The 17415-nt window shown below is 40.4% G+C and overlaps 1 protein-coding gene across 1 annotated transcript; it reads right to left on the bottom strand.

The window, feature by feature from the left end:
- Window positions 1–1633: 1633 nt before the first annotated feature.
- Window positions 1634–15936, bottom strand: prodhb (proline dehydrogenase (oxidase) 1b). Its single transcript, XM_086032025.1, has 14 exons — window positions 15539–15936; window positions 12311–12519; window positions 9566–9591; window positions 9157–9264; window positions 8251–8315; window positions 8053–8169; window positions 7897–7970; window positions 7200–7281; window positions 5022–5114; window positions 4783–4929; window positions 4518–4693; window positions 3545–3643; window positions 3362–3450; window positions 1634–2198 (listed from the first exon to the last, which is right to left on the bottom strand). The coding sequence occupies exons 1-14, from the start codon at window positions 15851–15853 to the stop codon at window positions 2008–2010; spliced, it is 1791 nt and encodes a 596-aa protein (XP_085888151.1). The 5' UTR covers window positions 15854–15936; the 3' UTR covers window positions 1634–2007.
- Between the last annotated feature and the right edge of the window lie 1479 nt (window positions 15937–17415).

Genomic DNA, 17415 nt, shown 5'->3' with positions numbered 1-17415 from the left:
GGATGGCCAGAGTGGAGATACGAACCCAGAACCTGAGAGCTGTGAGGCAGATGTGCTAGCCACTACTCACCGTTCCAAATAGAGTCAATAAATGTAAAATGTCATCTCATTCATCCCGTTTTACTGCCAAGAGAAAATGGCAAACATTGCCTGCATTGTTGTTATTGTTAGTGTTTTCTATCTCTGCATGAGCATACAAAACAAGTCCAGGATTTACTGGCCTGTGGAATCCAAATGGCGGCACGTAAATCCATCAGATTTGCTTTGGTCTTTTCAATTGTTCATTCCATTTCACATTGAGGCGGTTTTGGCAGATCAAGCCACGTGTGAATAAAAAAAAAAAAAAAAAAAGGAAAGAAAAATGCTATAGACAGCTTTGCATAATGCCAAGGGTCCAACAAACAGTTGAACAAACACAACTTTGTGGAACCATGCAATTTTCAACTAAAGGAACCCAAAAGAAAATCTTGCATAACACAAGGTCGACGGCATTCATTATGTAAAGTAAATTAGCTCTGGCTGCCTCCATTACTGACTCGTGTGCTGTAATGTGGGGAGAATTTGCTGAGCCCACGCTGCTTTGACTAGTTTACTGACTTCTGGCCTTTTCCGCACAAATTTATCTTCTTAACTGAAAACTGCAGCTGTCTGGAAGAAGGAATTTGTTGGCAAATGAATTGCCAACAGGCGCGTCTTGCATCAAAAGTACACGATTCTTAATTAAACCGAAAGAATTCAGCGGGACTGGCAGCTCAGTGGCACCTCTCCGCCGTAAAACTTAACGGCTTCACAAGTTTCTTCTGAATGATGATTAATGCATCAGACATCTGTGATGTATGTTGAGAAAAGTGTCGACTGAAATAAAACGAAATTCTACAGAATGCAGATGGCCCAAATCCAAGGACGTAATTATTGTTAGGATGGTTTTCCCTCAAATACTGACTAAGGGTGAATATATATTGGTACTGTACGTTCAAGGCTATGTGGGTCCTTAATGATTGTGCTCATTAACATTGAAGGGAGAGGTTATCGTTGTCAGGGTAACTAGAGGTGGAAAAATGAATCGACTATCAAGAGAATCGACAACTATTTTAATAATCGATTAATAGTCCAAATGTTCATGTTCCAGCCACTCAACAGTAATTATTCTCTTGATTTCTGTCATCCTTCATGTTCTTTTCTGTTCAGTCAAAAGAAGACATTTGTAAACATCTGCTTTTACTTTGGAAAACAATGACAGAATGTGAAACTGAATGTTTGTAAAGTGCTTTGTTACAGCTCCAGCTGTTATGAAATGTGCTGTATAAATAAAATTGTATTGTATTGTAACCATTGCTAACTACAATAATAAATGCATGAACAATAATAAAACAGGATTGGTACACGATTGGATCTCGCTAAATTGTGTAGGTGCACCGGTGAGTATTAAGACAAAAAAAAACAACAAGCACACAGACTTGCAGGCATTTATATAAAAAGATTCCCTTCCCTGAGTCCTGAGCACAAAGCACAATAACAACATAAGCACTGCAATGAGGACGCATTGGCTCGTGAACAGACTTAAAACACAAATACACAAGTGGTTGTCCATTATTAACCCCCCCCCCCCCCCCCAAAAAAAAAGGATGAACAATACAAATAATGCATTTATTAGCATTTAAATAAAGCATCTTAGATGTGCGTGTTGGTGTCCTTGTGCGTGATGAATAGGTGCATGAAAAGGAACGACTGCCGGGGACTTGTTGACATTTTCACGAGTCCTGTTGGAGCACTTAAGATGCCCACTTGATTGATACGAGTGCTTTGCAGACAAAAGGAGGGCGAATTGAAGAATGGACATAAATGTAAAGTGGGATAAAGCATGTGGGAAACATCAACAAGTGATGCGGTGTGGGGCTGTAACAGCATTGGGAGAAATAAAAGAGAGAAACGCACAAAGAAGAAACATAAAGACAGGAAGGAGACAGCAACAGAAGAAAAATTGACACTAGCTCTCTTCAACTGCTTTCAGTAGGCCGGTCTATAGAGAAGCTCCCTGGAGGCCAATCTGCGTTTCAGTTCCTTCCACAACAGCTCTCTTTCCTTTTGGGCGCCCTTCATGAAGCCTCGGTTCTCCTGGGCTCTCCGACTCAGGTAGGGCATCACCTTATTCACTGGGCCATAGGGGACATACTTGTAGACTGGGAAGCCTGCTTGGCCTGGGGTTGCATGTCAAGTGAAGGGAGACAACAGGGGAAAATGTAAAGTGCGGGTAGTATTTTTGTCCACTTGAGGTCACCCTCCTCATGTGCTACTGCACTGTAGGATCTGTGACTGCATGCGTGTGACTTCAAAGGGCAAGGCTTGGCCTGCTGAGGGATGTGGGAGTCAGCGAATGAGAGCGTAAACTTGGCTGGCTAATCCGTTAGCTACTACGTGTTGAGTGACGGCGTCGGTTGACGCCATTGGTAGATCATGCGTGAATATGTTTTACTAGTTCATGTTGTTGTTATGATTAATATGAAATATGAGTTAAGCAGCAAAATTTACCCGTTTCTTGGCCATCTCAGGGGGCGGCCATTTTGTCACTTCTGTCGACTGAAAATGACGTCACACACACTCAGGGCTCGGATAACGACCAATCTCGGCTCAGCTGTTTTCTGAAGCTGAGCCATGATTGGTCGTTATCTGAGCCCTGAGCAACTGACGTCATGGCTAAAAACAGGTGGATTTTGTTGCTTAACTCATATTCCGCAAACACAAAATTGATCAGAATGCTGTGTTTCAACTAGTGGGTCTGCGTAGAACATATTCTTAGAAGAAATATCTTTGGGTTGACTGCCGCTTTCAGGGCTCAGCTTGTGAACGTGACGGCCATATCCTATGATTCAGTTCACAACAAGTAGCATTACAAGGCAAAATGGCTGCCCCCTGAGATCGATAAGAACAGCAAGGATTTCACCGCTTAATTCATAACAACAAACGCAATTTTAATCAGAATACTGTTTTTAGACTAGTGCAGGCGCATAGAACATTTATAGGCTGACCGCAACAGTTGCTCTGTCCCTTCAAAAAACCACAAAGAACCCCACGTCTTACACGAAAGCAAGACCGTTTCAAGTGGAACAGACAACTTCCTGCTCCCGCCCGCCGCTTGCGTGTGATTGACAAACAACAGGGCGAGAACCGACAGCGGCGGCTCACAGAGACAACTCGTCAATGCTGAGGTGCCTCACTTTATATGTCACCCCGTAGGACTGCAGTCTGTGGTCAGACAGCCAATTCTCACAAGGCAGAGTTTGGACTTCAACTTTACAATCACATTAAGGGTTTGGAGGGCATCATAAGGTTCACTGTGACTCCAGGTATGTGTTTTGCTCACCCAGTGGGAAGCTGATCTGATCACACATGCCCAGAAGCTGGCCAAAGAACACTTTGTTTTCCCTGGGCAACAGCGCTAGCTCGTTCATTCTGCCGGCCAAATAAAAAAAAAAAATATATATATATATAGGAGGTAAACATTTAAAGATTCACATAAGAATGACGAGGAGAAGCGGAAATGTACCTCTGCAATGTGTGTTTCACTGTGTCCTCATTATGGGAAGCCACCATAATATTGGCCTTCCTGTGAAGGGCAAGCTCATCCAGAACGTAATCCAAACATCTGGATACAAACACACACAGGTAAAGTTGCAATAAATGTAAGATGAGAAAAGTACAAATGTCACATTTGATAGTTTTTTGTTTGGCGCACCATACATGTTTGGCTTGAAACAGCCCCAATATTTCAAGGTTATAAACCACAGGCAGCATAGAAGGAAGGCTCAGTAACCACTGTACCGACTGTTGTTTATTTAATTGTTTTGTAATTATGATCTAAAAGTGATTTTCCTACAAATGTTGACTATAATGCTGGTATTCTGAGTAGGGCTGTGCAATTAATCGAAATTCAAGTACAATTACGATTATTACACTCCACGATTGCAAAATTGTCATAATTGTTTAAAAAAAAAAAAAGATTAATAATATGCATTTATTATTTACTATGTTTGTTTACACAAGGAAATCATACTTGAGTTTATACATTGCCCCTTTTTTATTGTACAATAACTAATTTGATCAATTTTGTTTGGTCCGAAAGGATCTTACATAGTGTTTCAAAGAAATGTATTTGTCCTTATATTTTATACGTTTAAACAATTTCTTGTTTTGTACCAAAAAATAAGTGATCGTTTGAATAATCGTGATTTCAATTTCAATTCAAAGAAAAGATTAATATTTTATTCATAATCGTTCAGCCGTAATTTTGAGGTTACGAATGATGGGTAATGAACTAGTTTGTGCAGCAGTAAGAATAAATTGCCACGCTGCCCAAGAAGGCAGCATAGTTTTTAATATGAATTTAAAAGCACATACACTTGGGACTGACTTCAATTTTTGGGGCAGCTTATTCCAGTGTGCAGCATAACATCATTTAAGAAAGAACTCTTTACACTTTTAATGCAGTTTCACAAAATGTAACCAACTCTCACGCTTACCTGTGGTACATTGCATTGGTAGTCTCATAGTCAGGGTTGATGGGGTCCTCATAGTCAAATTCTAATGCCCTCTCCCGCTCCTGGTGCATGTAGGCCCCTCGCACCAGTTTGGCGGCAAAATTCCAGCCCTCCCGTCGCGATAACTCAACATCCAACGTTACGTTGTCAAACGCGTCCTGTGAAGAAACACTGAAGATGACCAAATCAAGACCTCACAGCACCTTTAGAACAGCATAATATTTTAACAGTGATAACGCTTTCGGACCTTCAGGTAGCATTGGTAGGTGTTGAAGATGACCGGTTTGTCTTTGTTGTAAACCTTCTGCATTTCCAGTGTTAGTTTGTTGATGGCCGGCTGCATGTAGGTCTGTTCTGCATCCACCATCAGGCGGACACCATTCTTTACAGCATGCTGCATTAAAAAAATAAAAATAAATAAAGTCACTACTTATCACCCCTGTTTGTCAAATACTGACACTATGTAATCAGGCTCGGAAAGATTACCTTGGCTAAGGTATCCAAGCGCTGCAATATCCTCTTCATTTGCCCCTCCTCCTCTGCGGTGAAGTCTTTCAGCAGAGGCTCCAGTTCACCAAGCTGAGCAAACAAGCAAGAAGACTATTATATACTAATGGGCCCTAATGGAAAGACAAAGACACGGTAGCAATTGAACTCCTTATCATTCACTAACAGAAAGTGTGATTTGGTTTGTATAATTACCTGCGCCAAAGGCACAAAGGCAACAGGTGTTATTTTATCGACTGGTTTGTCAGGATCACGCAAAAAACACACAGCTGATTTCCATAAAACGTTTTGCTGAGAATCTAAATAAAGGTTTCGGTCTAATTTTCTCACAATTCCGTTTTAAAGGGGGAAGTCAACCCAAACATTTTTTTTCGAGAATATGTTTTAAGCAGGCCCACTAGTTGAAACAAGGCAATATGACTAATATGAAATATGAGTTAACCCATTAAGGCCTAAAGCGCCTGTCTCAACAGCTCCCCAAAACCTAAGGTCGCCTTTGGAATTACCCTTGAAAACCTGAAGTTCTCCCAGAAATTCAACACTTACAAAATGATTAATATCTCAGCCGCTGTAGCAGACAGAAACATGATTCCAAAAGAATTAAAGAGCTTAGACATGTGGCTTTCACACAGGCAGAATTTATTCTTATTTACTGTTTCAATCGAAGATAATAAATAAATAACGTGTCCGTGCAAGAGAAGCACTATTTTAATTTTTTTTTTAAATCGAGTGGTGTTTACCATCTGTTACAAAGACGTAAATATCGTCATTGTCTACAAACCATCTCCTATCACGTTCGACTGGTTCCACTGGTCATGCACGTTGTCTGTATAACACTGCCGTTACTTTACTTACTTTAATCAGAGCTCCCGGCGATCGACGACGTCCACTATTAGCCTGCCTACGGCTCGAAAAATTCCACGACATCCTCCGCGGTCTCGCGACATCGTCACGTGTATATGCTGATGCATTAAGTTGGCTAAGAGACGGAGGATTGGATTAAAAAAGGACAGTGACGTATCCACTGCGCCGGCTTGAAAGGTAGAATGACGCAAGAGCGCTCCCGGCTCTAGTGGTAGAAATGCGGTTATGCACTCCCGGGCTTAATGGGTTAAGCAGCAAAATCCACCTGTTTTTAGCCATCTCAGGGGGCGGCCATTTTGTTACTTCTGTCGACTGAAAATGACATCACAATTACTCACGGCTCTGGTAACGACCAATCACAGCTCACCTGTTTTCTGAAGCTGAGCCATGATTGGTCATTGTCTGAGCCCAGCGATGTCATTTTGCCGCCCCTTGAGATAGCTAAAAATGGGTGGATTTTGCTGCTTAACTCATATTCCACAAATGCAATATTAATCTGAATGCCGTGTTTCAACTAGTGGGCCTGCATAGAACATCTTCTTTAAGCCACCGAGCCCTACCACAAATATGAAAAATATACGAATAGTACACAAGAAAAGTGGTTTACAATTATACATGTCACAAGATGGCAACATGGAGAGGATGAGAAAGCAACAACACCATGCACCTAGCATTTACACAATCATAAACCCACACTACATAAACGACTGTATTCAGTAGTTAAACTACTCAACACAAACAAACCACCTTAACATTAAGCTCATCAATAGTATTCGCTAGCATACTAGCCCAAATAATGCGCTAGCATAAACTGATGTGACATCACACACTTTAGTTGCTTTAGCCTGAGCGTGAATACAGCAAATAGCAGAGGTTTTTACTGAATAACGGAGGACGGGTTCCAAAAAAACAACAGCAAATTCGCAGATTCCGAATCATGAATATGTGACTCTTCATTGTACAGTCCCTGGAGCCAGTGAAAATGGTCCCTCTCAGTTCACTTCATTTGGCACACATGGAAACGGCAGCCCACCACCATGACTTTGAAAAACTGTGTCGTGTCGGTGAATGGCCTATTGAAGCACCCAATATATCTTGGCAAGAATCTAGATAAATATGCTTCTTTTCAATATGAGTCACTACTCATGACGCCCAGAATTATCCATTCCAAGTGTCGCATGTCATTCTCCATGAATGAGGAAGCAGCTTGCTAACTAACAGACGGGTAGACAAACAATGACAAGAATGGCCTTAGCAGAGGAGTTTTGAGATCTGTAGTTCAGCTTGACTGACCTGAACATTCGGGACAACAAGCAGTTCTGCCAGGTTTGCTCTGTCGTCAAAGACGCTGTCCCAATCGAGGAAGTCAATCGTTCTGACAAAATAGAAAATCAAAAATATGGCTAGCATAAATTTAAAAAAAAAAACTTCATGGTTTAGCTACCACTGTATCCCAGGAAACATTCGATTTGACTTAATCCACAAACATTTGTTTGCGTGCTGAACAAAATAGCACATTCTATTAGATCCCATTAAAATGTTGTGTTTATAACTGTTGTTGAGCTCTCACCAAGGTCCAAAAATGGTACCTCTTCATGGTAGCTGAAGGGTTTCTTTTTAAAGACCACCTTATGTCATTTAAAAAAATTCAACAAATTATTTACAATGTTGATTGTGGCAATTTTATGACATTTGAACGGGCGATGTTAAGGATCATCATTTTTTATAGCGTCACTGATGCCGTGTTCAAATCTGATGATCAGTTGACAGTTTCATTTGAGCTTGACTTTATTGATGGAATCTGAATGTCATTTGTAGTACATAAACATACACAGTATCATATGGATCATATATCACAAATAGAATTAAAAAGTGAAGCAATTTGTGATACAAATTAAGAATTCACATTTAGTTCTACAGCACAACAGATGCTATAAAAATGCTAACTTTTCATGTGAGACATGTTCTTCCTCACTACACTCTTACTCACCCTGAAGTTTCCTCCCTCCGTGCAGTCAACGCACTGTAGAAGTCATCTTTTGCACCCACACTGCTCAAAAATTCCTTAACGGATACATTGAAAAGTACGTAAATATTTATCAACACTGTGCATAAAACAAGCTGAATATGAGAAGAAGCAAGGCACCTGCATCTGTTTAAGATCCAACTTTTGCTCCAAGACATCGATGCCATCTTTGTCCTGCTTGGATGCCAGGAAGCTGAAAAACCGCCGCCATTTCACGAGGACCTCAGAGAACTGGAGCTTAAAGGAAAAAGGTGACAGGTCAGCATAATGCCACAACGAGACATGCGGTTTTATGTCTGGGAGTTGAAACGATCTTACCAGGAACTGAGGTCGGCCCAAGGCGGTCATTTTGATGGCAGAGAAGCCGTCCATTGAACTGCCACCTATTGCAGATGTTGGATAGACTTCATTTGAGAATTTTCACAGCATTTTATTTAAAACAATCCCATAGCTTTGAAAGTCCGCTTAGCTTAATGCTAAAAAACAAAGCAAAATGCCATAAATGGGCTAATGATTAGCATCGGTCTTGCGGTGTTAAAACCCTTTAAAGCAACGCATATTTGAACACACTCAAAGACAGACAGTATAGCAATACCCACACGCATGTAATCTTTATCCTTTGCAAAAAATGACTAACAGTACTGCAACTTACTGTGTCTGTGTCTGTACTATATTCTCATTACCAAAAACACATCTTACCTTAACTTTTAAACAGACATCCAGTTCGATATGCATGCTTTTTTTTTTTTTTTTTTAAGTTAACCTAACAGTCTATACTGTAGTGTCGAAAATGATTCAGAATGAATAATCACAGACTTTAAACGCTTAATACGTAAGTTCAACAACATGATTGAAAGTATTGCCAAGTTGTTGCTGAAAAGCAATGCTACATCCAGGTTGAGACACGCACAAGTCCCTGGAGCTAAAACAGATAGATAAACAGAAAATTTTGATTATATCGGAAATTGAGGTTAAAATAACCTCTGTCAAACCAGCTTGTGTTTTGACAGACACACTTATTGTGTCATAAAATTACAACCTGAAATTGATTTAAATGAGAGATATACTGCCTGGAGAGCAGAGGAGCTACGTGATAACACATTCGCTACTACTTTGTATTCTGTGATGTGTAGTATCAGCTGTCTGTGTTTTGTGCACTGATTGGTCAGTTTGTACATTTTACATTTCTGTTTTCTGACAGGTACGGCACCTCAGTTTGCTTACCAGATGCCTGTATACATTTAATGAATGTTTCCATATGTTGGTCGCATTTGCTCTCATCCGCGTAGAAATATGTTTGGGATCCACCAAACGCGTCGCTGTTGTCCTCGCCTGCCGGTGGCAAAAAAAAAAAAAAAAAGGGCATGATTTTTATCAATCAACCGTTAGTATTAGTATCATATGATGAAGGCTGCCTGTTTAGATTTTCTCAAAATAATTTTATCATTCCAAAAAAATGATTTTTGTCTGTATTTTTTCTGATGAAAAATAAGCTCACGGGAGCAGCTCAAAAGAAACAATAAAATGTAGGAGACACAGTATGTGCTATTTATTGGATGTCATTTTAAAGCAAGTGTACCTAATAAAGACTGTAACTGTATTGTGTGCAAGACAATCAAGTGAGGTGACTGACCTTTCTCTGCACTGGATGCGCTTGAACTAAAAAGAAACAAGAGTAAATTAACCACTTACATGAGTAAAGTTTAACACGCATCTTATTTACATTGCTTCCGTTATGTTTTCATCACCTTATTTGTGTGTTAGCAGGATCACACAAAACGTATGCAACCAATTTCCATGCAACTTTGTAGGGATCCAGAAGGAAAAGGGCAAGGTCCAGGGTTATTTTTTTTATACCATTGTAAAGATTGCAAGTACATTCGCATCAATCCTTATGACAAAATGGAGGTACAGTATGTTCTGGAGGTGTGTATTTGTTAGTGTATTAAATATTTTACTAAATTAAGTTCACACATTGTACAATGTCTGAGTTTTCGCTGCACATTTACAGTAGATAATATTATAATAGTGAAAATATATAATAATGGGAAAAATATAGCAAAATGTTGTCATTACCAAGAATTACAAAATTGTAAAAAAAAAAAAAATCGAAAATTGATTAAAAAAACGAAAAGAAAAAATGTTATGCAGGGAGGCTGCATGCAAGAGGCCGACAGCAACATTGAAGGAGCTGCAGGAATTTCTGGCAAGTTCTAGCTGTTTGGTCAAGGCATTTGTACAGCTGTGTGTGTGTATTTTGATGGGCGGTGAGTAGGGGTGGGCGATATGGGCAAAAAAAAAAAAAAATTAATACTCAATAATGTAAAATTACACATCGTGAAAGCAAGATTGACGATGATATCGATGACGATATATATCGCCCACCTCTAGCGGTGAGGTACGCTATATTTTTCTTTCGTATTTTAAGTATTCAGTGCAATAATGGCAATGGATGCAGCTCGACTTCCCATAGCTGAAGTAGGGGTGGGCGATATGATGATATTAGATCATTAAGGGGTTTAACGTGTTGACAATCTCATAAAGCCGAAATATCGTTTGATTGTCTACTTTGCACATTCTATACAGTTTAGCTCTATGGCGGCTCAAAGCCGCCGACGCATGTCCGACCAACCAATCACAGCACGCACAGTGCACAGTACGTGACACTCCCCGCCTCCCTGTTTGTTTGTATAGCGGGGAGCTATAGCGGAAAGTCACCACAAAGCAGAGTTGGTCCCGAAACGAAACTCCACATCCACAGTGTCGATTTGGTTTGGCTTTTCCTCGGAGGAGAAAGCGCAAAGCAGTTGTTTGCAAAGTTTGCAGCGACTCGGTTCGGACGTCAGATGGCAACACGACAAACCTGTTTAATCAGTTGCGGAGACATAGAGACAGCACCCAAAAAACTATGCCGACAGCCAAAACAAACAGAGATCAGACACATGGTAGCCAGAGGCAGCCGCTAGCTCCAAGCTTACAAAACCCACAGTAACACAGTCATTTAGCAAGGGCACTTCGTATGGAAAAAAAAAAGCAAGCAGTGTAAAGAAGTAACTGAGGCAGTGACGTATTACCGAGCTGAAGACACGATTCCCATAACTGTGGAAAACGAGGGGTTTAAAAGACTCTTCAAAGTACTAGCTGTGTTACGATCTGTGTTTTTATGTTTACGTTATGTTACCTTTTATGTTTACATTTACTGCACATTTTGAGGAAAAATGGCACTATTCAAATTAAAACCTGTTCAGAAATCTTAGCTGGCTTAAAATGTCTATTTTTTTTCCTTTTAGAGTTTTATATACATTTTGAATATGTTTTATGTTTAACATGAGGAAAATGGTCAAAAATGTGCAAATTAGTCTAAAGATGTAAAAAAAGAATCATGATCGTGATTTTATATCTAAAAAATCGTGATCTGATATTTTTGCCATATCGCCCACCACTAAGCTGAAGTCATTTAGTTGCAAACTTGCTGAGAGGGAATCAACAGAACCTCCTTCTGCTAGTTTCAGCTGAATATTAACATTCAATGAATCAACAATCAATCCCACTTGAGGATGACATCATGTAAAACATAATGCGTAGAGAGGTAGCGTAGTAAAGGCCTCATTGGGCTACCATGTTGTAATGTAATGGTTGGAAAGTTTGAACTTGAAGTCAGCTGTCAGCCTACGTCAGCGTCACTTGAACACTTGCACAGACGCACTGCAGGCTTTCTTTTGTTTTGACCTTCATTAAACGAAATATTTGTAAAATGTTTCAAATGTAAAAGGTCAGTGTTGTAATGAGAATTAAGCGGACATGTTCATCTGCCAAAGCACATTTTCTTTTTTCAAAGGCGTGCTTGCGTGGATTTTGTATCGCTCCAAATGGGGTGTCCTTGCTGCTGCTGCCTGGACGCATGCAGCGCTCACATGCCTTTATATGAGGTCACATCAGCCACGCGCTCCTCATGTGACAAAATTCCAAACAAGTGAGACATTCTATGCAGGGGCCCATCACACGAGAGATATTCTGACTGTATGTTTTTGGCGGCCAACAAGGGTAAAAGATTATTAAAATGTTGCAATTGACAGAAAGCCTGTGCTATAAGCGGTGGGCAATTTTGCATTAGAGGCAAAATCCAACAGGTGCACACTGTCGAAAAACTTTTCTTGTTATCATTTTCCTTCCGGGATATATATATATATATGTGTGTGTGTGTCTTACTTTACAGATCTGCGTCATTGATCGGCAAATGATTTCAACCGATCGCCGATTATGCTAAAAAGTAAGTATAAAGTACTAAATACCTGCCGATCCAATCCAGCCGATCACATTTGTGTCAAGTCGAATAACAACAACCTGCTCTTTTTGGAAAATAGTGCAACTTTCTTACTGCATTACTGTCTGTGGATCATCCTCCTGGTTGATGTCCTCCTCCACACTGTAGTCCAGCACAGAGCCCACACCGAAGGCCAGGTTCTTCTGGATGAGCGGCCTGATGGCCTTGTGATCCTCGCCGGCCACAAACTGGCCGTAAAACGTCATTTTCATCAGCTGATCAAAGGCTTTCTGACCCAACACCTTCTTCCCGAAATCCATTATCTGAACAGAGATACGTGATGATGTAACCTGAGAGCGTTCATGAATCATTTAAACACATTCAGTCTGGTGAGTTGAAAGGAACCACTGCAGATCCTGCATTTTTTTTTTTTTTTTTTCGCTCAGCTTGATAGTTAATTGAATATTCAAACATTGTGGTGCAAGTGACTCATCAGTAGTATTTGACAACACTTGGATGATGGAAGACGCTGCGGCACCCACGTCAGTCACAATGTCCCTGAAGCGGCAGGTTGTGTCTCGGCATGTTTTGAAAGCATCAGTCTTGCCTGACAAGACTGGCTGCGGGAGACTTTTAAAGCAGCCATACACGCCATTATTAGGAAGGGAAGCTTCTTTGCAAGTCTCAAGGTAGACATTCCTCTAAAACAGGGACACATAAAAAAGTAACCCCTTTAACTCATCCAGTAAAGTGAGAGGCGGGAAGAGCTAAAGGGGAGACTTTTTAAAGCTCTGTAATATATTATATATATACCTCATGAATGCAGAATAACATAGCCTACAAATGAATACCTTCGGGATAGTCTCCAGTTTCGCTGTGACCCTGAACAGATCGAAGGGTACAGCGGCACCTCCGAAATCAAACACAATACATTCTGTGATGCTGCTCGGCTGGCTCAAATTGTTCAAGTGCCTCTTAAAGTGGAAATCAACCCAAACATATTTTTTTTCAAGAATATGTTCTATGCAAGCCCACTAGTTGAAACAAGGCATTCTGATAAATATTGCGTTTGTGAAATAAGAGTTAATCCACATGTTTTTAGCCATCTCCAGGGGCGGCCATTTTGTCAATTCTGTCGACTGAAAACGACAGAATCGCAACTGCTCAGGGCTCAGGTAACGACCAATCACGGCTGACCTGTTTTCTGAAGCTGAGCCATGATTGGTCGTTACCTGAGCCCTGAGCAGTTGTGATGTCATTTTCAGTCAACAGAAGTGACAAATGGCCCACTGAGATGAGTAAAAAGGGGCGGATTTTATTTGCTTAACTCATATTCCACAAACGCAATATCAATCAGAATGTCGTGTTTCAACTAGTGGGCCTCCAGGGAACATGTTCTTGAAAAAAAAATAATTTGGGTTGATTTCCCCCTTTAAGTAAATTCAGAGAATGATTTCTAAATACGTTCGACATGCTGAACGTAATTCCTGAAAACCTAAAAAGACACAAACTAAGCAGTGTTCAATTGTGGAGATCTAGCATTTCAGGTTTCCTGATTTTTGGGGTGTACCAAATGACCATTTCAGCTCTGGCATGAGTCACCCCACTATATGACAACTTGAGCACCTCCGTAGTCCAGTGGGGTGGCCGGTGGGGTGTATTCCAGCCACCAGAGGCTTTAACTTGATATATTTTTTCAGCTCAAACTTGTGTAGGCATAGACGAAGTTTCAAAATTCTTCTTTGTTGTGTGCCAAATTTAGAGGACATTTATTTGCACTTTAAAGGGACTTAACACAATAGCAATTAGAATTGAAAGTTGACTTTAATACAGTAGCTCATCTGCCAGTTCTAAGGTTACAAGTTTGAATTTAAATTTGAGCGTTCCTGTGTTTGAATTGCATTATACTTTTAGAGGTTCTACTGTCTGAAAATGGATGAACCTAGGTACTTATGAATGGAAGCAAAGTGATGTTGTGCTGTGGCTAGTGTGCCTGGATAACACTGACGTGAAGGTGAAGCCAAATGAAAGCAACACGTGCACAAACAGAGCTGCTGGCTTGCCTGGAAAAACAAGTCGTAATTTGAGAGGTGGTTGTTACATGCTAGAGCCTGTGCATCACACGCAGTCTGGAGTTGTTTTTACTCGTCTCGGGTTTGGGGAAAAAAAAAAAAACTGAACTAGATTGTAACAAGGCCCTGTGATAAATTGTGCATGTCTTTAGAGGTTTCCTCGTCCAACACACCTGATTCAAACGATCGGGATCAGGATCAGGCTCCTGCAGAACTTGCTGATCATTTAAACAGGTGTGTTGCAGCAGGGAGAGATGGAAAATTCGAGGACCGGAGTTCGACACCCCTGAATTAGATGATCTTTTGTTGTCATGTCTGAGGAACTGTTATGTCATTGATTATGCAACTGTCTTGTATTGTAGGTGCCTACATACAGTACATTATACTTATTGTTGGCTTGTTTATTAGGCACAGCATCTAGTGAGAGCCATTACAAGAGCTGTATAAAATGCTGTGGTGGACGTTATGTAAATGTTATTAGCACAACATTGATGCTAATCATCCCATCTATGTAATTTTATGTATGAAATTTTAGGGGTGCAACTATAAGATGTAGGGGAACACAGTAAACTACCTTAAAAAGTAAATATTCATACCACTCTTTCACTGTATTACTCAGAGGTTTTGTGAGCAAAAACAATATTCAAGAATAGTAATTACACACACACGCATAGATGGATAGATAGATAGATAGATAGATAGATAGATAGATAGATAGATAGATAGATAGATAGATAGATAGATAGATAGATAGATAGACTTTTACATTCTATAATATCTCAAATATATTTTATTTTTATAAATTACTTGCTACACTGGAGTGTCAAAATTTAGAGGCAAAATTCTACCATGTCCGTCTAGAGCGCTGCTTAACTTGATGCAGTACATTCTGTACCTATTGTTCAGGTGTACCTAATGTAGTGTCTTGTAAGGGTACAGAAGGTTCTTATGCTGCTTGTTACACTACAGCACCCACTGCATAGCTAGCATAACATCATGTTTTATATTATATAATATTTTGTTGAATCTTCAATATCATATTAAGTAAGTGTACAGTATGTTCTCATTGGGGATGATTTATAACAGTTTCCTAATGCCATTTCCTGTTTCAGCACTACTGTGCCAGTACCATGATAAGTATAATATGATAATATTTGTGTTTAATGGTGCCTATAACTTGAAGCGGTGGGGGTATGGGGATGGGGGGCGGGCGGATAAAGAAAGAAAAGTTCATACTATCATTAGGGGAACCTAATAAAGGCTTCGTTACCTCTTGATTCTTATCAACCAGGAAGTCAGAGGAGCACATCTTGAGAACCATCAGACTTCTCAGGAGCTCCAACGAGTCCTTGCTCTTATAAGCCTCCCTGGTGTGCTCAAAGTCCACAGATATCCCACTGCTGGCCCGTCCTGAACTTGCGCAACGTCCTTCTGAGTCAACATGTTGAGGTCCCACGTCCACCTGCGTGTGCTGGGCTTGGCTGGCCGCTGTGGCGCTAACGGGGAGCCGCGGTCTTCGGCTGATGAGTAGCCGCCTGAGGGGCGCCTCGGCCCGGGCTCGCGTGAGAGCTGCAGCCCGCAACATGAGAGCACACCACTGAATCGAGCGCAGGCGTGTTATGAAGCACGTTGGAGCGCTTGCGTTACACGGACAAGGCCCACGCTCTCATTTGCATCAGTGGGTGTGTCTATGTGATACAAATGATTTTGCTAAATCTTTGGGATGACACACATCCGTTTAAGGTGCGTACAGTATAGTGACGTGCGGTAAGGTTCATGACTGTCGGATATAAAATATGAACCCAAAAATAGAAGACTCACCTATATATCAGTTTTGACCTTCATTGAAAGAAGTTTAAAACATGGTCAAAATTGAATTTTTTAATATTTGTTTTCAATGCTTTTGAATCCAGTGTTAACAATGTGATGTGACTAATAGGTCAAGTTTATTGTTGTTGTTATTTTTCCAATTCTCCCTTTTTAATAATAATAATAAAGCATTTAGTCTTCCCTTTATATTTAATAACTTATGAAAACCCTGATAATAAAATAACCTAGGTCTCTGGTGTCATAACCACATGTCTGATAATTGATGAATTATTGGACTGAAAAAGAAAATCAATGTTAAGCATGAATCTTAGAACTAAAACGACACATAATTTAATACCGTACCGTAATCAATGGTTTTTTTTTTTCTCTTCACATACAGAGATTGTGTGCGGGCCCATTCAGTGACTGTCTGACTGTGTGTGTGCCCTGCGACTGGATGGCGACCAGTTCAGGGTGTAGTCCGCCTTTCGCCCATAGTCAGCTGGGATAGGCTAAGCACCTCCCCGCGACCCTGTAGGATAAGCGGTGTGGATAATGAAACAAATGACACATGCAGAGAAAGGCCGGCAGGGGGCGGCAATGCTTCACTTGCCTACCCTGACCGCACATCCCGTAATCACTCACATAGCTACAGTAGAGTGGTCCAAAATTGTACTCAAGTAAGAGTACTATTACTTTAGATCACAGGTGTCAAACATTGTTGAAAATGCACAGAATGTAAATTGAATGTCTGCTTCAGGAAATATAGCTGTTCATCACATTTGGCTAATTGTATTTGTACTCACAATGGTTGTGGCGAAGACTTTAATTTACACCGAACTGCACATAATGACGCACTATATGATGACATTATGCTTTGCTACGGGTTCACTTAAACACATTTAAGAATCCATTTGGGAGTTTGATCTTGTTTTGAGACATTTTGAGTGGGATCATTACCTCTGCCAAGGAGGGTAATGTTGTGTGTCTATAAGCACTAAGTACGTGAATCACTGCAGGCTTGTTTTCATGGTGGAGGGGTGATGCTGGAGCCAAAAAAAGGCTATTAAAGCCACAAAGTGTGAGGCTGTGTGAAGACAACACTGGGCAATGATTAAAAGTATGCTACGAGTCCCCCTACTGGTACATTCCAAAAATAGTACCACTTTTGGGTACTATTGAGCACCCATCTCTCTTTTGTGGTAAATGACTGAATTAAAACTACAAATAAAATATACAATATGTCAAATGTGTAATGCACTAAAGTTTTAGATATACATATAGTCTGTTTGTTTGTTTGTTTGTTTGTTTTTTATCCAGTAAATACATATTTTGCTT

This window comes from Filicampus tigris, chromosome 5 (assembly GCF_054856515.1).
Source record: "Filicampus tigris isolate MCC_2025a chromosome 5, RoL_Ftig_1.0, whole genome shotgun sequence".
NCBI classification, from domain to species: Eukaryota; Metazoa; Chordata; class Actinopteri; order Syngnathiformes; family Syngnathidae; genus Filicampus; species Filicampus tigris.
This window is presented reverse-complemented; position numbering and strand designations above follow the sequence as displayed.